The following is a 24,306-nucleotide window of genomic DNA, read 5'->3' on the forward strand; positions in this document are numbered from 1 at the left end:
CGGTGAATCTCCAACAGAGTAATTGAAGTACATTATCTTGGTTGGTTGCATTCATTTGGGCTATTAATAGGTCGTACAACAATAGTGAAGAAGATATATATATCAACTACAGATGATAATTTGAATATGATTAAATAGTAAATGATGGAACATATGGGATATAGTGTTAAACATTCTCTAACCTTTCATTGCTATGGAATGTATGGAATTCAACAATTTGGTATATGAAATCTGTATATTGATAATAAACATTAAACAATCATTGTTTTGGTTTATGAAGCCTTTCCTTCAACTGTTGATCAATAAAGTGCCTTTATGACTTCATTGATTCATATTGTAATCAATCTCTTTGTTGTGACTAATTAATAATGGGTTTTCTGCGACAGTAAACACATATAGTAATTAGGTGCCTTTGTAGCAAGATAAACGCCAATTAATTTCTTATCAATATAGCCCCGTTTGGCTACTATAACTTCTATCTTACAAAGACGTTCCGATCATTAAAAGTTTCACCGGAACAAAGAGTTCGCTAAATCATCGAAAACACTGATTAGACATTGATTTAGAATCGACTAAAGATTAGTTCTATTATATTGTTCTTTTTAAATTACTTATAGCGGAGCATAAAAATCGTAATAGAACCGAAGATAATGCAAAAATTGCTTTCCAGTAACACTATATATATTTTGGTTTTTATATAGGCTAATAAACACAAGGTTTCGTAAAAATCACAAATAATAAATATAAATAATAAATAGCGAAGATTATATTTTGAATACTCCAAATATTACTTAAAAACTGAAACTAGTAAAAAAAGGGCGAACATTATATACAATAAAATAATAATTTTGCAAACTTAGAAAATTATTAGTAACTGAACGAACTGAACTGGTAATTCTCTACATACCACGTTACTCACATGAAATTTATTATAATGAAAAATCTTTTTGTTGCCTTTATTTCTTTAACTTTTTATTTCATACATTAAAAAAATGTATAAAGATTTAATAAATTTGACAAATGATAAGTAAATTTAAATTATCGAAAATAATTCAAATCATTACGTATTTGATAATCTCATCCGATAATCCTGTTTATCGATATTTCAATATGACCCAGGAGTAAAGCAATTGAAGCATGTATCGACACTGAAGATCGGATTGTTATCTTAATAAAATTTTTGAAAATTATTCTCTTCGTTTTACCAATTTATCTACTCCGACATGAATTCCATTAGTAAATGCAACACATCTTGCAAAAGATAATTAGTAAAATAAGGGAATAATTTGCAAAAAAACGATTTATACATGCTTTAATCTGTGTTTTTTGTCAATTTTGATTTTTTGTTCATTTATATAGTTAGTATTTATTTAGTAAATAGAAAATTTATTAACTTTCTACTTTATGTGATAATATCAATAACTTTCATTAATAAAAAAATAAATAAATAAAGACAGAGAGTCAAAATAGTAACAATCTTGACAGATTTAAAAAAAAAATAATAAGTACAGTATACGACTCCGATAGAGTCAACTGCTAAAAATTTTAAACACCATTAAAAAATTTACAAAATTCCAGGTTTAATATCAATCTTTTAAACTACTTTTGTTAAATAAGAATCTGAGACATATTTTAACGAGTAAAATAGTAACTAGAACAATTAAAAACTTAAAATATTGCAAAAATATAAGAATAAAATGTATTGACTCTATTTTGGAGTCGCATTGTATGCATAATAAAAATTGAATTTTGAAAGCTTTTTTTTAATGACTTAAATTGGCATATATCTATATCATAAGTATGATATAATTATAGATATTTTTCATGTGCTTTAAACAATTATTGATATAGATGCAACTGCTAACAATTAATTGCAGAAGTATTGATGTAGCAACTGTAGCAAGAACGAATTTATTCAAATTTCATCGTTTTTTGCTTGGGTTAGTTTGGGTGATGACAATTACTAAAACGTTGTTGCAAATTCCACGATGTGGAAAATTCATTGAGCACGGGGTAGTTCGCTAAAATGGGTTTTTCAGCAAGTTTAATTGAAAATGTTGTGTAGAAAGTGAGTGGTTTGCCGATGTAACATTTTATATACTATCACCTACAATAAATATCCCATCTCCGGGGTTTGCGGTTCCCACGAATGAATTTTACGTGGGATAGTAGTTAGTATAAGCAGGATATGGGGGGAAATTGGTATTGTCCGGAAATTTCCCTCAAATTTGCTTTATAGATGCGGAGATGAAATTTGCATCAAAGGTTTTACAAGATTGATATGGGAAAACAGAATGCACTGATCAGTATCCAAGGACCATAGTTCAATTTCCTACATGGACCCCCAACAATAGGTGGGGAAGGGCCGTTCAAAGAGCTCTATGTCGTGTGATCCGGACGTGATGGGGATATTTCGTGTGGATCATCCGCATACAAATTTTCCTTCATTCATATCACATCCGAAACATACAAATTTCACCACCCACGCATCACAATTCACATCAGTGGGAAACCTTTCAGTGGGGAAGCCACTTTGGAGAGTGAGAAGATTAGGGATAATAGCAATTGAGAAAATGCCCCACCAACAATAGATTACAAGACTTTTAGCACTGTTGAGCATTACAGACAATTGCCGAAGAAACATTCTCCCCTTTGGCAAAAGCAAATAGAGTTTATTTCCATATTATCTAGTGCCATTTATAGTATTGGATTCAACATGTTGGAGAGGAAAAGCAAAACTCCCTATAGAGATGCCATCAGACATAGATACAACGACCGGGAATATATCGATGTCCACTGTTCACGAGGTCCACACTAACTATTGGGGAAAACTTTCTATGCGATTCTGATAAATCTGATTCGATGGCAATCAAAATAGATAAAAATTTAGTACTGAAAAATTATTGTCATTAAAATGAGAAATATTCAAAATTAAAAACCAGAGAACTGTTATTAGATATTGTGTGTGATACCAACCCTCCTAGAGCAATATTCTGTTTTCGAATACAATATATTAATTGCTTATTTTGTTTTTACATTTAAACACGTTCATTAACGAATATGACATAATATCTATCTCGAATCTCGATACGATTGATGTTTGTCATGCCGATTACAATGTTAACAATCTTACATATATTAAAAATCGATAATCATTGAAGAGATCCTTGATTGGAAAATTCTTAAGTCATATGGCTTTCAAAAGCATTAGATAAAACCGAATACGTCAAACTTACGAATATTTTCGCCTTAAGGACTACTCTTTGTTACTTAGGTACAAATAGATTTTCCCCCTTAATTCAGTTGTCACTGATAGATATGTGATATGAGATAGAATTTAAAAAATGACTTTCCACAGTAAGAACGCATGTAAATGATCACATGTTTTTCATTAAAAAAAATTAGGGATTCTGTAACTTACTTTATTTCATAACGTGGCTGAAAATGCGGTTTCTGTTTTGAATACTTGTAGGGAAGCTACAATGCAATACAGAGAACACAGAAATAATCATTATCTAGACTTAGAAACAAGATTAAAATATAGTAAATTTTTTGATTAATTGGGTCAGTTTTTAGAACAAAATACACAGCCATTAATTCTAAGGTGACAGTGAACTTTAAACCACAATCTTCCACTAATATAAAATTTAATCATCAAAACGTTCTAGATTAATTAATCCATTAACCAAGAGAATGACTTTTGCTTTGTCTTCCACATAAATTTCTCATAGAGCTATTAAACATCTGAACTTAATCATTCTTTCTACATAAAAATTGGTTGTATTTTTTTAGGATTATGTCATCCTCTATAGATTTTATCAGTATTTCCAAGTAATTTAATTTTAAGTAATTTCTAAGTAATAGAGATTGCAAAACTTCCCAAGCTATGCGGAGTGCTCGAACTCAAGAAAATGAGCTATTCGTGTATTATCTTTTCGCATGGTTTTATGTGCATAGTTACTAGTTTACTACCCATTAAATTGATTAATAAGATGAGAAAGATACATCAATTATGGATACTATACCGACTCGTGACCGAATAAGTCCGATGCAGTCGAGTTGGAAGTTGCAAGATCTTTGAAAAAGAAAAAACAAAATCCAAATTTAAGCAAATCGTTTGAGAAATAGGCCCTTCAAAGTGGTTAAACTTTGATTTTCAAAAATTTGATAACGAAATTGTTTTCGAACATAAGTTTCTAAGGACGAAATATTCGCCTTGACTATACCTCTAAAACATAATAATAGAAAATAAAAAAAATCGTAGAAGCCGCTTTCGAAATAAACCACAAAAACATGGTTTTAAGGGGTAGCAGGGCGTAGGGGAAAAGAAAAAAGATTATCCTAAATAATATTGACTTATGGAGGGGTTATCAAAGACCAGAATTTGATATCTCTTACCGTTTGGCCTCTAGACGTGTCACAAGTTGATAAAAAGTGGATTATATAGCTGCTATCTCTTTGAGGAGCAGTAAAATCCTGCAATAAGGAAAATATTTTCGATTTCTTTACGTAGATTTAATTTTGAGAAAGTTTTCGCTTAATATGAAGCCGAACATGAAGTAAAAGAAATAATTCATTTTAAAGTAATTGGAGCAATATTATAAATATGTAGTTATTTCCTTTTTTGTTAAAAAGCATGTTTTTATATCGGTTCATTACAAGTTCATGGTTAACACTTCTCAATGAATTTAAAACCATTCAAATAATTAAATAATTGTCTCAATAAGTTAAAAATTACAAACTCTAAAATCTTTCTGAGATAAGACCTTGAAAAACCCTTAGATGCAAATTTGAAGGTCATTGCATTATTTAGATTAAATAACTACCTAGACATCCTCTAAATCATATCCTCAAATGAAAATACCACATTTTTTATAGAATCTAAAGAGACAATTTTCTCCAGAGCTCCAGACCCATACAGGGTGGCATTATCTCTGGAGAAAATTGAGTCTATTTAATTTGAAAAGAAGACAATCCTCTTACGAATACCGGAAGAACTGAAGATTGCACATAACCATCTCACTTAACAATATTTTTTCATAGTAATTTCATTTTGTTTATCTAATAGAGAAAGGAGATCATAAAATTTCAATTTAGGTCCGAACTCAAATTACCCCATTTTTGTACCGGAGCTATTGAAAAGTCATTTAAATTCCTGAATTCTAAACAGGTATTTCAACTAGTAAATTTCTCAAGAATTTCTTTGCAAAAGTAAGTAGTGTAAGTCTTAATTAAAACATAAAAATGCCACAGTTTCATAGCCATCATAAATATAAATCAATTCCATCTCTATCTTTTATCTAATGTGTTTTTCCATTTTAACAACTCTTGGGAGTCTGTTTAGTGCAACAGGAGCAAATACACACAACACATTTCAGCCCTTTGGGAGCAAACAACAGAGTATGAGGAAAAACGTGGTAAAGTGAAACGGAATGCAAAAATATTCTATCCTATCAACCATCTTATGTAATTTCATATCCAGACACATTTTTTATCCACAAACTCTCGTGAATTCGTTATCATGAAATTTTTCTACTCTTTCTCACTCATATTGCTCTAAAAGTTTTTATATGCGAAATTAATATAGTTTATGTAAAACTCTTGTTTGTTTTGCTCAACTTGATGGAATCGTGGGTGGGCAAAGCGACAGAGGCTTGTTACACTTTTTATCACGACTTGGGACTCATATTTCATTTTAGAGGGTGAAAATTTATCACTTTGACACGCCACGAACCCATAAGTTCAGAGTTCGAGGTAGAAAGTGTCACGGAATTGGATTTTACATAGCGTAAAAAAAATTATTTTGAAGGTAAAAATATATCTGTGCGAAGTATGAAATAAATGACCAATTACTTTTATTCCAATTTTATCAATATAATTACAAATGTTTTCCCAATATGTTAAAGACAATCAGTTGTGGCAATGTTAATTAAAGTTGTAAGCCAATTAAAATGCTATTCATTGAGGCGTGAAAACTGGGATAAAATCGTTAACGTTTTTGATTATCAGATATACACAATCTAAAGTGGAATAAATTGGTCTGGAAAAGCTCTACCAGAACGAACACTGGAATATTTGTGGAATGAGTGACGAGAGATTGGAGAATTGTGTGTAATTTCGCAATAACACTCATTTTCATTATTTTCCCATTGTGAGCAACACCACAATAGAGTATCAGGTGGCATAATCTAATTAAGATATACGTCCAAAGACTCCATTTCACACTTACTTGAGGGTAAAAATAGATTAAAATTGTGGTAAGTTAGATTGTGAAAGAAAATGGAAGTGAAAATAGTTTTTCCTTTGCCAAGAGATTATATCGCTGTAACTCATATAGAAGCATAGTATCTAAATCGGAAATTTTACAATTTCTTTTTAAATGTGAATCTAGAAGTAAATTCTATAACGCTACGTTTATGAGTATATCCTGAAAAGGGGTGACAAATGACTAAACATAATACTTGAAGGTGTAGCTTGGATACCATAGCCTCAAGTGGGTCAGTGAATAGAGCAGTGGCTCTATGACTGTGAGATCTCGGGTTCCAAGCTGAGCAGCAGCTGAAAAAGATTTCTCATGCCATATCGGCTTTGAATTCGTCCAGTGAATGAATGAATAGTTAATGCCAATAATGGCGCATATTGGCAAAAAAGTGAACCGCCTAAACAGTAGAGGCTGGTACGAGAACGAGTTTCGACATGAAAGTATGGTGTTTCAGTCGATACAAATATTCACAGTCACTGATCCCAAATACACACCGAGAAGGGATGCTGTGATATAGTAACGGCACTGATTTCCCACAGAGCTGTGATATGGAGGGGATACCGTATCGGGGGATAAGATAGAATAGGAGTGGGGAAGCATAAAGGACCCAATTGTGGCCTGGATGCATCGGTAATCCGAAATGGAGAACTGACCCCTGGCAAAATTTTATCTTATCTTGAATACCATACTTTGCACCCACCTTACATTTTTTGACAGTTTAATTTAATGCTTCAAAGGTTTAAGCTTTTAATGGCTTTTAATTCTTCATCCTTGATCTTTGAGATTTTATTATCTCGATTATACGATTTTTCAATTTTTTCATTTCAATTTCGTCAATTGTCCGAAAAACGCTTCGCGAAACCCGAGAAACCCACTTTTTGCATCTCGAGACCCGAGAAACCCAACAATTGCATCGCGAAACCCGAGAAACCAAAAATTGCATCGCGAAACCCGAGTAACCCAAAAATTGCATCGCGAAACCCGAGAAACCCAAAAATTGCATCGCGAAACCCGAGAAACCCAAAAATTGCATCGCGAAACCCGAGAAACCCGCTCTTTGCATCGCGAAACCCGAGAAACCCAATTTCTGCATCGCGAAACCCGAGAAACCAAAAACCCTTGTCAGAAAAAATGGGAATGAGTTACCCCTTGATAGTAGGGCAGTATGGCATAGTTCAATTTTTCATAAATTTTTACGGAAGTTAAAGTAGTTTAGGTCCAAGATATCTATATGGCAATATTTTTTTTGGATAATGGATTAATTAAGTAATTAGCCTAAATAAATATTTTTAAAATTCAAACTTTATCTAAAACTATCCCATTTTAGCTAACTTAAATAGACTATTAAAATTTTGAAAAATAAAATTTTAGAATTTTACAATTTCTTTTTGGCAAAATAGAAATGAGCAGTAAAAAAAAATCAAAATGGTCAGTAAAAAATTAAAAATAAGCAGTAAAGTCAGTAAAAAACTTAAATCTGAATGAAAATCCCTTTATTTTCTCTTTGCAAAAATTTGGACGATAATATCACTGTTTCAAATTATTTTGTTACTGCTCAATTAGGTGTGATTCCTTCTAATCACACATATTTTAACTTTTTACTGCTCATTTATACAATGTCTTTCTTTTTGAATTTTTCTCATCAAAAATTTCGAGATATTCAGAATTAAAGTTCTCATGTTAGCCTTCAAAGCTACGTATTAATATGTGCGGCTTGAGTGGTTTTCCATACATTTTTAATAACACGTTTAATACGACCCAAATATTGAAAGAAGTTCCTTCACCCTTTAAAAAGAAGGTCAATGGAGATAGATTTTCAATATTTCAGAATCAGATCATTATACATTGTTAGATGATCATTGTGAAAAAAAAAACAAAATCTATTAAGGAGGTCCGGGGAGATGAGTTAGTCAGTGAATTTAAATTCTTCATATTAAATTTGTGAAAATACCATTTATTTGCACAGTATAACTATCTGAGAAAAAAATCGTCACCCAAAATTCAAATCAGGAAAAAGAATGAAAGAAAATATAATCAAAATCGAAACAATGTAAAACTTTTCGTGCGTAACTTCGTGCACAAACTTTGCATAACAATTCTGCAAAGCGAAAAAAAAATTGAATGTATTTCTACGTCTGTCGGCGTATCTTGCCACATTACTGAAAGATAAAGTACGTAAGAATTCTATTCTAAGAGTCGGTTCAGATATCTATTGAGTCATCTACCCTGGTCACTAATGGGTTAATTTCACACAGATCAAGAACATTTCATGTTTAAAACACACCTCCATGCTAAGAATGTAAGTTTTTATAATAAGTAATTTTAATAGTTCAATCAGTAACTGAAACATAAGTGTCGCTATTCCAATCTAATAAATCTTGCCGAAATGGTTCAAATCTTTTAAATTTCATCTTTAGCAAATCTTAAGCATTTTCAATTAACAATTTCTTTTTTAATTATATGCTTGCCAAAGTTGACTTGAACTGACCCAAATATTGCAGTTGTTTTAGAATTTAATTACAAACATTTGATAATTAGAGATTTTATTTTCTGAAGAGCTTTTAAGTTCCATTAAAGATATTTTAAATTTTAAAGGTCAGATTTAAAAAAAAATGAAAGCATTTCTGTGTTCCATAAACAAGCATTATCAAGTATGATGTACAGTTTCTTTTCAAAATATAGGGTTTTGTCGGTATTTTAATGTAATCTTACAATAAGGAACTATGAACGACCACAATTGAGGCATTATATAAAATTTTTGCATATTATTTATTAACAGCTTGACGACAGAGTAATTAAAATTAATTTTGATAAAACCAATCATTTCCTATTTATATTAATTATTATTTGATTTTAAATTAAAATGTAATTGAAAAAATTGCACTCTAAAAGTCTACTAACGAGATAATTTATTATAGCACGATCCAATAATGCTTAATAAAATAAAATTACCCATTGTTTCAGTTGATTTTATTATGTAATTTATGCAAAAGACAAATTAACAGTTTGCGTGATACGACCTTCCGCAAACATCAGCATATCATAACATCAGATGGCAGAAAAGTGACCAATTTTTTTTTTTGCATTTTTCACAATAAACAAAGTCAAATAACGGAAAAGGGAAAAAGCTCTCATATTTCCGTATAATAAATTACTTGGTGAAATAATGCGGGTAATTCACTTCAACTATAAATCTCAGTTGGAAAAATTTCTTATGGTATTTTGTCAAAGTCAGTGAAGCATATTCCAAGAATCTGCAAATGCATGAAGGATACGTTATGAGAGGAAATTTTTCAAAATCATTTGCTTTTATGAGAAAAGTACCATAAATTTTATGCCAAAAGACCAGTTACAAGAAAAAGTCCTAGCTTTAGTTAAAGTTTTACGGCTAAACTTAAAGTATAAGGAAAGAAAAATTGGGTAAAAATTAAATGCTTCCCATGGCAAAGTGGAAAGAGTTCATGCGATAGAAACGACAAAGTTTTCTAATGAAATGTACATTCATTTTTGTGTTACTTGAAGAGTTAAAGGTTGATTCTTCCTAAGTAAATTAGATGAAAACCATAAGGAATTCTTTGGTACATTGGATGATGTCATAAAATTAAAGTTCACCTCCCCCCTACCCAAACGATGAGTTTTACTCTAATGAACCCATCCATAAAAGCTCTCAAAATCACTCAGACGGAAAATTTCAATAAATTTTCCTTTCGCTGAGGATACAGACTATGTCCTGGGTATATTGATTTTCATCCTACAAGGGCTTTTCTCTTTTAACATCTTCCCCCTTGCAAATTTAATTACACGTAATTGCACATTTACTCATGTGCCAGGGACAAGAACACGGAGACAACGCCAAAGAATCCATAGTTAATTGAAAAATATAGGAGAAAAAATGAAGAAAACCTTTCACTTCATTTCCTCTGAGGATTTCCCACTGGAGATTTATCTTCTATATCACAAAGGATGTATCAGGGATCCATCCTAATTGACTGATGTGTCGTACAATTGAGCGATTCACTCAAGATTTTCTCTCTTGCCAAAACATTCAATCACTTTGTGACCTTTTGATAAGATTGTCTGCGGTTAAAGGACAAAATGCAAATTAACCTTATAAAAACCAAGAAAGTTTACTAAAACTTTTAGGGAATCCCTCTGAAAGGGCTAAAATTTTCTCAAAAGCATTCACCTTAATATTTAATTACTCTGTTTAGAACTTGTTCAATATGTTACAAGATAGCAAGCTCGTGTTCCGGCTAAATTTTTTATGAGGAAGACTTTTCAGGAATTTTACTTAGCTGGGTCGAAGTCAAGGTATTACCCACAAATTAAGCAATTAATTTTCTACTTGTGGCTAATCTCATAATTATAAAAGAATCATAATGGAAATGGTTTTATTTTTAGCAAAATATGGATTCGATGTAAGAATCAAACTCAGGACCCTTCACAAAGCAAAGGGCTTTGCCCATATCGATAACGGTTCTGCTAAATTATTGATCTTTATTTTAATCACAAAGCCTTTTTTACTGCCCGAATTCAAAGAGAAAGCAGTATAACCCGTTGTCTTCCAACTAAAACGGTAAGAGATATCGACTTCTAGTTTTCGACGACCCACCCCTCATAAGTTAATATTATCTAGGACAGTCTTTTTTCCTTCCCCCCTTCACTCCCCTCTTTCAGCTATAATAAACATGACTTTTAGTTAATTTCGAGAACGTCTCTATAATTTTTCATTTTCAAATATGTTTCGGAGGTAGTCAAAGTGGCTATTACACCCTTCGATATCGAATTTTGTAAGGTCAAAGTTTAACCACATTGGAGGGTCTATTTTTCAACTGATTCGCTAAAATTTGGATATTTTTTAAAGATATTGAAATTTTTAACCGGGCTGCGTCAGACTTAGTCGGTTATTAATTGATAATGTACCCGTACCTGATACTGATCCTTCTTGGATTTACTTTTTATTTGTTCGCATACTCGTTATTCATGCTAAAACATTCTAAAATCAGCTTTTCTTAAGTTTTTTTTTATTTCGGAATAGTTTTTAAAATATATTTAATCGGTATTAAGAAGGTATGCACTCAAAAAACATGCGAAAATATAATACATGGAGAGCTTCTTTCTTGTTATTTAGTTAGGGAACTCCGCAAAACTGGGTCGCTTTGCCATCTGATTTATTTTCTGATTTATTTCGGAAACAACACTATAGATTTTTTTTATTTTCTGATGTTTTAAAGGTAGCCTAAGTGGTCATATCGTTCAAATATACGTAAAATGTTAATCAATTTTTAGTGTTTATTTTTAACCGATTTGGTTAAATTTGGATCTTTTTGTAAAAAAAATTAAAGTAAAGAATAAAGTAAGTAAAGTAATTGTAAAGAAAAAAAATCTCAAATTCTCGTTTTCTTTTCTATACCGAGTTGACAATTTTTACACAAATATTCTCTATTAGGAAACATAATTCGCAGAGTGTACTATTTTTGAACAATTTTTTAGACAAATTTTTGATCATCTTCAAAAAGGTTAAAGAAATACAGGCAATAATATTATCATAGTTTGTGTCAGTGATTGTTTTAACTGGAAACTTTTCAATGAGACCAATTAACTTTAATCCCTTTAAGCACTTTGTAATGAAAAAAAACGTTATTTCAAATTTGAAACACAAAAAGAATAACTACCCGTCTGACCAAGTAAGCGTGGATTATAGCCTCAATTAACCCCTATCTTTCATACCTTACTTTTAAGAAGCTCCCATACAAAATACCCCTTACTAAATATATGTGAAGGACACTGTTTTGCGTTCATGGTGGTGAAGAGCGGAACTACGAAAATTATGTTGCCGGCCGTGTTGCTCGACTGTCAGTGACAAGATGGAATATTTTCCAAAACATTTTATTTGTTTTAAAATTATCACAAAGATTCTCAGTGTTTTTAGCGTTTTTTTTTTAATAATAATAAATGTGCGTGAGTGCGTTTCGTCTAGAGAAAAGTGTCGTGGTAACTATAAACAAATTTCCAATGTTGAAATACGTGTTTTTATTTCCTTTCGGCGGTATTTTTTAGGAGACAATTTTTTTCAGAATAGTTTTTGCTTTTCTTAAGTGTTAAATCGTTCATCATGATCAAATAAAACATATCCCTATCTTTGTAGCTTCTATCATTTATATAAAATTCGAAGGTGAAATCAGGATGTGAAATTGACAGTTTCATTCCACCGCCATTGATGTACGTGGCAAGATTCAGTCCTTAATTTGTGCCTACCACTCGGATCTTGCCGATGAGAGCTAAAATAGTGCCTAAAGTTGGGTGTTAATTAATGGCTCAAGGCTGGGTCCCCCTTACCCTGTGTCAGACGGGTAATTCTGTTATCAAGTGCATGAAAATGCCAGAAGTGAATTTTTAATAGAGAGATTTTTAGTGAGAACACACGAAATTCAGTTAGCATAGTTCTTAACATATAAACGACGATTCATGTGCTTACTAAAGCATTAATTGCTTTAAACCAATTTGAAGAACTGTAAATGTTATTCTCTCGAAATCTTAGCCCCTTGTCTTTTATTTTTTACACTTTTTGAAACGCTAAAAATACCTCTGTTTTCCTGCAATAGAAAACTCAGAAACTTCTGTTTCTTTATCATTTGAAACACAATAAAACAATTGCTGTGGATTGTTCTTTGTTCTTTTGAACACCGTTGTAGGTAATGAGAGACTGTGATTTAAAATTCTTTGACATTTTAAACTTTGTTAGCTCTTTGAGCATTTAAACTCGATGATTTGAACAAGAGAAAATGGAAAAAGTTTGTCTTTTCCTCTGACTATGATTCCACTCTTAGGAAAGTCACCCACTACATTGAATTCCAAGTGTTGAGCTTCTATTTAAAGGAGAAACGTCCAATTAAAATAGTGAATTTAATTATTAATTTCCTCATTCCATATGCGAAATTGACAGCATCATCAATGTCTTCTTGGTCTTAATTCTGTTAATATGTATAACTGGTATTACCTCTTTTAGCAAATGAATTAACTGTTACACAGTATTATTTCAGTTCTAACATATTGTTCTCTTTCAGAGTCCTGCCATCCCTACGAACCATTCAAGTGTCCTGGAAGTGATCAATGTATCTCCATCCAGTACCTGTGTGATGGGGCACCCGATTGTGCAGATGGGTACGATGAGGACATGAGACTCTGCACAGCAGGTGAGTTGAATAACAATTTAACTCCTAGTTTGCAGATAAACAATCAAAAAGTCAAAAACTTTCCGTCAAGAACAAAGTTCGTTTGGAAAATCAATTAAACGAAAAAATTGAGGGAGAAAAACCATTTTATGTGGAATAAATTGCTCAATTATTTCCTAGAATTTACCTTTTGAATTTTCAAGAGGGTTTTTCTTTCACAATATCAAGAGCTTTCATCACGGAAATAGAATGATTTTGTAGTACATAATCGCAGCGATGGAAAATACTTTTATGTTACAAAGGTTGCAAATGAGAGTTCATGTGTGTAGCTAAAAGTGGGTAAAAACTATATTGAGATTGAGAAATAAAAGAACGTGTTCAATGCTCTCTTTAGGATTTAGAAATAGGGAAGTGAGAGTAGAAATGGTTGAAAAACATACTCTAATATTCTTTTAATTATTACGTCCATTCATATTATTTAAAATACTTCATTAAAGCTCAATCAGTGATATTGATGCATACTCTGAAAGAAAGGATTTCAAAATGAAATAAAAGCCTCTCAAAAAAACATGTTCTTCCAAATAAATTGAAAAAAAAAGTTTTTCAAACTTTTGTTAGCCCCTGATTTTAAATAAAACTCTTCTCTTTTAATATGGAATAATATTCTTGTAATAAACCTTTCGAAAAAGACGGTCCAAAACATAACCTGCTTTGCTTTGAACTATTGAGTTAGATCAAGGGCCCACCAAGCCTAATAAAAAGTGAAGCTATTTTTCACTTTTCCTTGTAAAAATTTTGCAGCTATTGCACCGCGACTTAAACAAATTTGCTTGTAGTTCTTGTATAATTTTGGCGAACATTATGAAATATGTATTTTTAGATAGCTTTTAATGCACGATTTCGAAATATATCAGACTGATAAGTCAATTCTCTTTAGGAAAAAACTTGCCAATAGTCTTCAGTGCCTCTATGCAAAAACGTATGGAAAAATGAAATGTAGAGAGGCCCCTGGCTATAACTCAAAAGCACTTGAGCACGATTTACTGGTTCACTGTCGATTTCAATAGATGTATTGAGTACTCGAAAGTCGCCCGAGAAGGCTTTGAAAAGGGGTCCCGGTCAAAATTCCGAAAGCCAGATTCCCGAAAGCCAAAATCCCGACCGCCACAAACCCGAAAGCCAAAATCCCGAATACTTAAAAGTGTCATAGGTCATAGCTATTCCCACGATTGCACACGCACTTGCTGGAGGCAAAGGGAAATTTTCTGTGTTTTGGAAAATTATTCTACACATTATCCTCCATATAATTTCATCGCTTTCAGGATTTTGAACATTCGGGATTTTGGCTTTTGGGATTTTGACTTTCGGGATTTTGGCTTTCGGGATTTTGGCTGCTTTCGTTGAAAAGATATATTTGAATTTTGAATAAAAATTACATATCGGTTCATAACCGATCTCTAACCTATTGGAACCGGTTGACACTTATTAGAATTTCCAAGACCTTTTCAACGAATACAAACATGGATCCACTCGGTTAACTTGTGACCTTGAAAGCCTGTTTTTTTTAGTAATGATTCAATTATATTTTTCGTATATGAACGAAATGATCGCCAATGTACCCTCTAAAAGGGGTAGGAAAAGGATGGCGGAAAATGAAGAGCATGTAATGATACGGTCACCGACTTATATGGTCCACCGAAAGTCCCATATGGCTCTATTTCTATTTCCAACTGTTTGATCTATTGGGGTGGTAACATACAGACAAACGGACAGATGGACAAACAGCCTGACGTCATTTCTTAGAAATTGTCTGAAATGTGAAGATATGTTGAAAAAAGTGATCTGCGAGGGCAGAAGATAGAAATTTAGCGAAGGAGGGGTGAAAAAATTAAGAGATGATTACGTATATACTGTTCTTTCTGTGGAGTTCGAGCAGTAAAAGCCATCTATATGCTCCAAGCTATTATGAGAAAGATTACAAATTCCTATTTCAGCCTTATTAAATATTATAAATTTTATACTTCAAAATTATCACTTTTATCGGAAATTACAAACCAGCTTCAATTTAAAGATTAAGTTCAAAATTGAAAAGTATTTCCAAAAACAAGAGCCATGTTTTTATCAGAAAAACAAATCTTCATATTGAGGAAGTACAAGAATATATGAGATAGGGGTAATCTAAGACATCGCGATTCTTGGATCGGTTATTGAACTAACTAAGTGGGAATATAATTACTTATTACGAAATTTCAGATTTCATTTTATCGATTTTAACGATTCATTTTAAGCATTGTATCTTTTTATAGTTTTTCTATTTTTTGAGAAAAGGCGTTTATTCTGCTGATTACCTCTATAACACTACACAATCTGCAAATTCAAAAATCACATTAAAATCACATTTTTCTAAAAATTTAATTCTACAGTTTTTGAAATGCCTGATCAAATCACTGATAATACTAAAAGCTTAAGTGATAAAACAAGGCTTTACAACCTCAAATTTCTCTTCCTGAAAGCTATCAAAATGTTCGTATCATATATTTAACATCAATTCGCTAGCCGCTTATATGTTCTCACTTCACTTTATCTGAATCCTTAGAGCTTTCTCGACAACGCTAGAGCACTGGAGCTTATATTTCCTCTTATCTTCCATCTCTTTGTCGACACACAAATGCAACTCAGCTTAAAATTAAATTAATCCTAGAGTCGTGCAACAATGGAAAATGCAGAACAAGTCCGTACCTTTGGGGTTGACGTGAAGACAAAGAGCAATCTCTTAATCCGTCGTTGATTAATCTTGTGCTACTATCATAAGCTACAGCATGAGGAATATTGAATATTTCCACTTAATCCATCGTCTGTCGAAAACACCTCCCTATCACGGATGATATCCAGAATTTATGGGAATTTTTTTTCCATGTTTTCCGCCCCATTTATGTATTTATTTGGATCTCTCTGCATGATAAATTTAATTGATTCGATATGTGAATGATATTTGTGTTTTCCCATCTCTTAAGCTCAAATGTACTCTTGCTATGAGGGTGTTCGATAAATCATTTTGTTTGGTGTGGAGATAGAAAGTATTTTCGATTTATTGTTGTGGGGTTTTGTGGGTGAAAAAAGTAATATGAGTTTAGGAAGAATTCCAGTACATTTGGCCACAAATGCTGAGCAAAAGTCCATTGAGAATCACTTCCAAGTTCTCAGCGAAATGGTACATGTTGATGCCCAGAGGCTCGTTTACATGAAACAAGTATTATTGCTTTATATATTATTCAATTTTCAGCAGAAAAACCCCTCCAATTCTTTTCTTAGAGATACTGAAACGATGAATAAAGGTCTGCGATTGGATGCGTATTTGAAACACAATTTATCCCAACGAAAATAAATATAGATGCAGGGCAATATTGTGGGATGAAAGCACATAGACATCAGTGATTGTACATTGCGTGATTCAAAAACAATGGTTGGTATGTAAATATGAAACATAGAATACTTATTAAATTTTCAAACCCTACATTCTCGATTTTGTGAATTATGAATTATAAGTCGTCGTTCTTATAAAAAAAATACTTTGTTTTTAAATACTTGAGCTAGGTCTAAGCATCGCATGGTGGCACTACAATCGCTCTATATTCGTAAATTCACTGAATACATCTCATTTTATAAATAGTTCTATATTTCATTGTAAGTCTTGTTCGAGTTTCGAAAAACTCAAGTATCAACAATTCTGATTTTGTTCTGAAACGAAACAGATCAACTATGCCTATAATAATTCCCAGCCTATTATAAATCCGTAATCAACTAAAAAATGTCTTTAAACAGTTTCTTAATGTGGTTACTTCCTATTTTTTCCAATCTCGTGGGAAAATATAATTTGAAAGTTCGAAATTCAGTTTAATTTTTTTGAATATTAACGACATTTTGTGCAAATACAGTGTCATTATAAATGTCCTCATAAATCTTTTAACATCCTTTAGATTCATAAATAAGGATTGTGGTATGTAGGGAAATGTCTCTTGTGCAGTAATATTTTCCCTGAAAAAAAAAGAGTTAAAGCCTCTGAAGATCGCAGGGTTCTGAATGATACTGTTATTTAAATATTTTGAATAATACATTTAGAGAAAAAAAATTAATTAAGCCATTATTATATATAGTCTGAAGCTTTTGTTAAATTTCCTTTGGTACCGGTACCTTTCTAACCCTATGATCTTTTTAGCAATTCTAGCTCCTTTTTCAAGGAAAATATTTCTATAAAGGAAATAAAATGATGCAACACTCTTAATAAAATTAAAGGACATTTGAGGATATTTGAGGAAAATCTGGATAATTAAAAGGAAAATGGAGGGATAGGAATACGGTTTCTTCTAGGTAATATCCTTTGCATTATCCTTTAGAAATCGTTCTTTGGTATCAACAACTTACGATATATCGTTATTGAGAAAATATAAGTTTCACAAAATAATGATATGTACATAAATCTTAAAAACTTTTACTTTAAGATATCTCAAAAACCTGGCCTGATGGACTATAAGTTTTTTTTGGGAGATATGTTCAAGATACATCAAGGACCCCGAAAATACCGATGGTTTTCCATCACACAAAAAAAGTTTTCATTTTGTTGCCCTGTAATGCGCGATGACTTTAAAATACGATTAGTTTGTATGGGAGTTACCGCAGATCGACCAGACGAAGGGATAATCTAAAAATATTTATTTAAAGCTTAAGTCATGCATTGACTTTGAACCAGAATTCATTAAGATCGGTTAAGCCATCGATAAATAAAATGTCAAATTTATGAATTTTCAGAACGGTTTCGTTAATTTCCCAAAGACTGACAGTCCATTTTAACTTGGATCTCGGTAATTTTTAAATCATACACCAATATGTAGAAAATGGGCCTTATTTCATCTCTAGCGGAGGGTTGGAACAGCCCCCATACATTTCTGTCCATTGTCCTTTTACAGAATAAATATTCTCGAGGATCAGCCTGAGTCTATTTGGGCCCTTATGGTCTAGTGAGACTTACAGCTTAAGCCTAGAGACGGCTTAGTGGGAAACAGATGGGAATGTATAGTCGGTATAGTCTAATCATTAATTTGATTACGTTAACACGTCTCTCGGCTTATCGTACACTGAGAGAAATCCGAAAAAGTTAAAATAACATTCCAGAAATGTTAATTTTACCTTGTAGTATTGATCCGAAATCGGTGTAAATACTACCCTTTTTTAGGTGTATTAAGGGTTAAACTTACCCTTTTTCATATTAATTTTACCCTTAAAAAGATGTAAAATTAACCTTAAAAAATGTTGATATATTTTTCCACCTTAAAAGTGTTAAAGATATGAAGAAAAAATGTTAATTGCACCCCTATTTTTCTCTGTCAGTGTAGGTGTGTCCAGCACATTAGGCTGGTCCTCAACAGGCGATATTAGGTAAAAGAAACTTATGTAAAGAACCTCTAATCTAAATGGATGATCCTGACCTGTCACTGTATAATTGTTTGTGCTGATCCTTTAGCGCCAAATTTTACGGGTTAAATATTCTCGAAGATCAGCCTGAATCTATTTAGGGCTCTATTGTATCCCAAAATTTTGCCGCGCCCTAATGAAATAGAGCAAATATTTCTGATGCATTTTTCAGTAACATAAACCTCGTTTCTTGTGATGTTTTGCGTTTTTTTTTTCTATAAATCTCCAATTTTAATGCTAACAATAAATGAGCAAAAAACTAATTTCAGTGAAAGAGAGATATTGTCAAATATTCGAATTTCAGTAGCCAGCTCTCGGTTTAAAGTTACACAATATGATTGTCATATATCATCATTCGATTTGGATTTATGTATGCCACAAAACTAAAGCATAAATCAATATTTGAATTGTACTTGTGATTTGATTCTGACAGTGCACATTAAAATCCAATTTCAACATAAAAGCCACCAAGTGTCATGTTTGAATTTGAAATTACTATCATTTTGAATAGAGATGGACATTTCCTATGAACTAGACTAAAATTTATAATAAGTACATTTGATGGAAGCTTTCAACGAGTATCCGTGTGCAAATACCAATAACAATAATAATACCTATTCTATTTTAGCACGACAGAGTACAATTTTTTTCCATAAAATAATCCAATATTTTCCTTTATGAAATACCATCAAACACATATTTATTTACTGTACCCCGATGCCATGTTCTGTGGAAGAAAAGGGGAAACCCAATGTAAAGAAAAAACATTGAAAAGTGGAAGCAACAAGAGAGATCTCTCCGGATGAAGTGAAAAATCAATTGAATCCTTTTTTTTATTATCATTGTATACATAACGATGTGAAGCTTTTGGGAATACGATGAATGAAGTTGAGTTATTTCTGAGAGAGAAAGACTTCCTTTTTTTACCATTCAAGTCCTCGTCACATTAAATGCAAATGAGATAAAGGATATGCGATATGGTAGAGTAAAAGAAAAGCCCGGATAGTGAATTGATATAAAGAAAACTTCAGAACTCTATTGGGAAAGTGTGAAAGAGGGCAAAAGGAGTTTTACTGAGATAAAGTGGACTTTTATGTAAGGAAAAGGAAAACTTTTCTATTTTAAAAAAGAAAATTATGAGCGGGTGTGCTGAGTGATAGAAAGAACATACTAAGCTTCCTGTCGACTCAGAATTGAAAGAATATTGTAAATTTTGCTACCGAACTAACTATCTTTCGTCGATTGCACTGAATTAGCAACTCCTACACTGCTGTAGCACTACACGTGCATTTTTTTCTCAATCAGGCATCTCCACTGCATTTATTTTGTGAGAAATTTGCAGTCTTTTGCACTTTAAAGTTTATTTTTTATACTTTACAAACACATCTCTGATTAAATTTAATCTTGAAAACTTCTCATTCTACTACTAATTTATACTTCTTAAGTCCTCTACAGATTGAGAGCAATTTTCTTCAAAAAAATTCCTTAAATGAAAATGTCAAAATTGTTCTTATTGTGCAGAGGCCTTAATCCCTTAAAATTTTGGACGTTTAAAGAATTCATGGAGACTATCTGGTAAAATTATAAAGTCTCGGGTTTTTCATCTTGAATATTATCGAATTCTAAAATTTTCAACTTGTTACATTTTGCCCCAGGTCGTCCTACTAATTCATAATGTAGCCCTATTGAACTACTAACACTTATAATCAACAGGTGGTCGCCCTCATTTTGGGAATCGCAGGCTCAGCATCCACACTCTGAGCCTTCCCATGACACACTGAGGCCATTTACATCGTCGCATTAGATTAAGATTGGATTGTCCCAAAATCCGAATCCAATCTTGTCTGTTAACATCGTACTGTTGAGATTGAATTGGATTTTTAGCGGGATGCCATTTTTGTGAGGTTAAAAATAATATTTTCGATTTTTAAGTTGGATTTTTTGCTTAAGATTCTTAAATTTAACTACACAATTTGCTTATAACATTACGTTCATATTCTTGTTTAAGGAACTCTGCAAAAGCTGCTTGGTTGCGATTTTTTTTAGAGTCTATCCTCACAACAACCTCCTTCTCCTGCACAATTTAGAAGAGAAGCTTAGTCTCCTTGCTTTGCCACCTATTTTTAAACTTGTCGTCGCTCATATCCTTGCACAATACACAAAAAAAGTCCTGAAAATTTTATTTTGTGCAACACTTCCTTACTAAAACAACACAAAGTGAGGTTAGTTTTAACGTCAAATACAACTCCGAATTTCACTTCGCCCGGTCCGAAAATATTTGGGACAATTGGGACAATTTAAATCCAATCCAATTCGATACGAGGGGTCGTATTGGATTTGCCGTTTATACCTAAAAAAATTAAACAAATCCCAATCTAATGCGACGATGTAAATGGCCTCACTGACTCTTCCACACATTGCACCAAGGTATCACAACATGCATACCACTTAATTTGAAGCAGGTCAGGAAAGCAACCTTGAGATTGCAGTAGCGAGGGTTGCCAACGGCAAAGAAAGTAACGATACTATCGCTACTTTGCCGTTGTCTAGCGGAAAATCTTCTACAATATCATTTTTAGTTGGATCCGGCCCGTTCAATTAACCGTTTCTTTTTTTTTTTGTTAGGTAGGATTATTTTCATTTTCGTAAAAATTCTTGTAGGTTTACTTATAAAACTCTTAACGAATGTTAAATATGATTTTTTTGAAAATTAATATAAAAAAAATTATTGAAAACATTGCACTTCAAACTTAGGACATTGGAGCTGATATGCAGTCTGTTTCTAATATTGAAATATATTACCCTATATTTAATAATATTACTGGCACAACATCTTATAGAGAGACTATACCTTCTCGTAAGAGGGATTTCTAAACATAAATATTGCGTTTTTTTATACATGGATAGGTTTGTGAGCCCCTGCTATTTGAAATCAGAGTTCAAATTCTTAAAAATAACCAGTCACTAGGGGAGACTGGGGTAAAAAGTCACAAAACAGGTATTTTATTTTTTTACAAGCTGCCCGAGCACCTTAAAAATTTCTAATTAGCACAGTCTTATAGGAAATTTACCGCTTTACAACTCTGTAAAAGTCATTTTCTTCTAATTTGTGATCATTTTGTAATTTGTGTAATTTTGTGATCATTCTCAAAAATTCTGAGGCAAATAGTATCAGGCATAAAATACTATCACATTTTGATTCGTTTTATTACGGGATTCCGTAAATTTAGGTAAAATACCGAGATTACATATTTTCAGAGGAAATTTATTCTTTACACCTTGGTAAAACACCGTTTTCTCTATCTAAGCGAAAAAAGCGCATTTTAAGCTATTTTACAAAAAACACAAAAGAGACTGCAAATCGTTTGACTAATGCAAACAACGAGCTGCGACATATAGCATTAACGTTTCTTTTCACCGTGGGACATCAGAAATTGTTTCGGTTTCTGTTACTTTTTGCTCCATAGCTTTTGTTACTTTTTACCCCAAGTGGTCGTTTTTAATAAAAGGATTTCTGGAGAAAAGAATCTTTGTAAAATTCTAAAATAGATAGCGGATTTGTATTCAAAGAATATCTATATAATTTGGGAAATATTCACCAGTGCATCAAATTTAATATAAGTAGCTAATAATTGATATCTTCTGGACGGAAAATATTTCAAAAGTAGGACTAAAAATTTCGATATTTTTTATTTTCTAAATTCCTTGTTCAAATTCTAACAAACTTACGACATTGAAGAAGACCTATGGAAGCTATCTATGGAACAAAAATTTAAACCGCTATCTTATTTACCTTGGAAGATATTGTGGTAGCTCCCCCGCCACCTAAAGCTTAAAATCACCCGCTTGTGGCATTCTTCTCTTTTGTGATGTTATCATCACCGGCTAGCGCCGCTTGCTCGGTTTGATCCTCGCTCACCCTTAGGCAGTCGATCTTTAGACAGTGAAAGAAGAAGACACTCTCTCCCAAGAAGTGAGAGAAAGGAATTCTATTACTGTCCATTCAGTCATATTAGTTCCGGGAACAAGCGAGGTGGGGTTGCGAGCGAGTGAGAGCAAGCCCTAAGCCCACCTCCACGGAGGGCAAAGTGGATCCTAGCTCCACATATCAGAAGTGGGATTCGCCCATATCCCCAAAAGTGGATTGTGAGTAAAAGGGAAAAGTCAATAAAGTGAAAAAGTGCGCGAATTTATCTACGCATTAAGTGATAAGAGGTGGCAGCATGCTCCGACGGAAGCCCAACGATGGGGAAGAAGCATCGTAGTGTAGAGCAATTTGAGTTGGAGCCCAGGAGGATCACAAAAGACGGAATGCTTAACCAGGAAAGATGGTTTAAAAGGAGATCAACGGGTATACAGATAAGTTGGAAATTAACGATAGATCAAATAAGTTAACAATACAATTAGGTCGGAAAGAAAGGGGCATTCCCAATGGGATAAAAAGAAGAGATTTTTATGAAATAAATAACTTATTTCCTGATTAATCATTCCGCAATAGAGGCAAACAGTGGGAGAAAAATGCGAGCAATACAAAACAAGATCATGTGAAAACAATTATCTTGTCGCGACGGTTCAAAGAATCCTCGGTACGTCCTAACCCAACAGCAATTAGTAGCATTAGCATTTATGGCTGGGCAAGAATGTATTACTCATAGGACTAATGGAATGTATATCCTCAATAAAACGGGTATATCATTGTCGGCAGCACCTTAGGAATTGGATGGGTAATGTTTAACAACCTTAAAAAAAAAATCCTCCAGAGTAAAGAAAAGAATAGCAATATAATTTATCCTTTCGAGTGGGTATGAAAATCTTTAAAATTTCAGTGTACTCCTAATGTGGTAGACAAGCTTTATGGGTTACAAAGAGTACGCAGTAAACTTTGCATTTTTACCAGCTTTCTTTATGAGGATCGCATTTACTCGAGCTCATTATCGGTAAAAATTCTCAGTGGACTAACATCTGACAAACACATGTTTGGAATGAAGGGAAATTCCGAATGAAATGCTTAGGTAGATCTCAATAAGGCAATTATGAATGAAGATAAGGATAGTTGAAAAGTATTAACAGAAAGTGTTAGGAAAAGAAAACCATAAATTCCTGAAAAATAAAAACAAACGGTGGTATCTGACCATGAAAAACAATTTGTCTAAATAACCGGGGAAAGCCCAACATTAGAAGCCAGTCAGACATTATGTCTATTGCAATCTTAGGTAAATTTAAGGAAAAGGGTTAAAAAAAAAATGCTAAGTTCGCAGAAGACGAATGAACACGAATGATTACCACAGGGGTTAAATAGAGGAGGAGCAAATGTTATAGAATGACATAGCAAAGAAAAAGTGGGCCAAGAAAAAAAAAATGAAAGTGTCCCCCTGACCAAATATATTATAAAGAATACCC

At 32.6% G+C, this 24,306-nt stretch overlaps 1 protein-coding gene across 1 annotated transcript in view; it reads left to right on the forward strand.

Moving 5' to 3' along the window:
- Positions 1–24,306, forward strand: part of LOC129797890 (IDLSRF-like peptide) — a 122,271-nt gene that overhangs the window by 65,896 nt on the left and 32,069 nt on the right. The window contains exon 3 of the mRNA XM_055840764.1: positions 13,330–13,458. Coding sequence (XP_055696739.1) covers positions 13,330–13,458 — 129 coding nt within the window. The remainder of the gene's footprint in view (positions 1–13,329; positions 13,459–24,306) is intronic.

This window comes from Phlebotomus papatasi, chromosome 1, assembly GCF_024763615.1.
Source record: "Phlebotomus papatasi isolate M1 chromosome 1, Ppap_2.1, whole genome shotgun sequence".
Taxonomy (NCBI): domain Eukaryota; kingdom Metazoa; phylum Arthropoda; class Insecta; order Diptera; family Psychodidae; genus Phlebotomus; species Phlebotomus papatasi.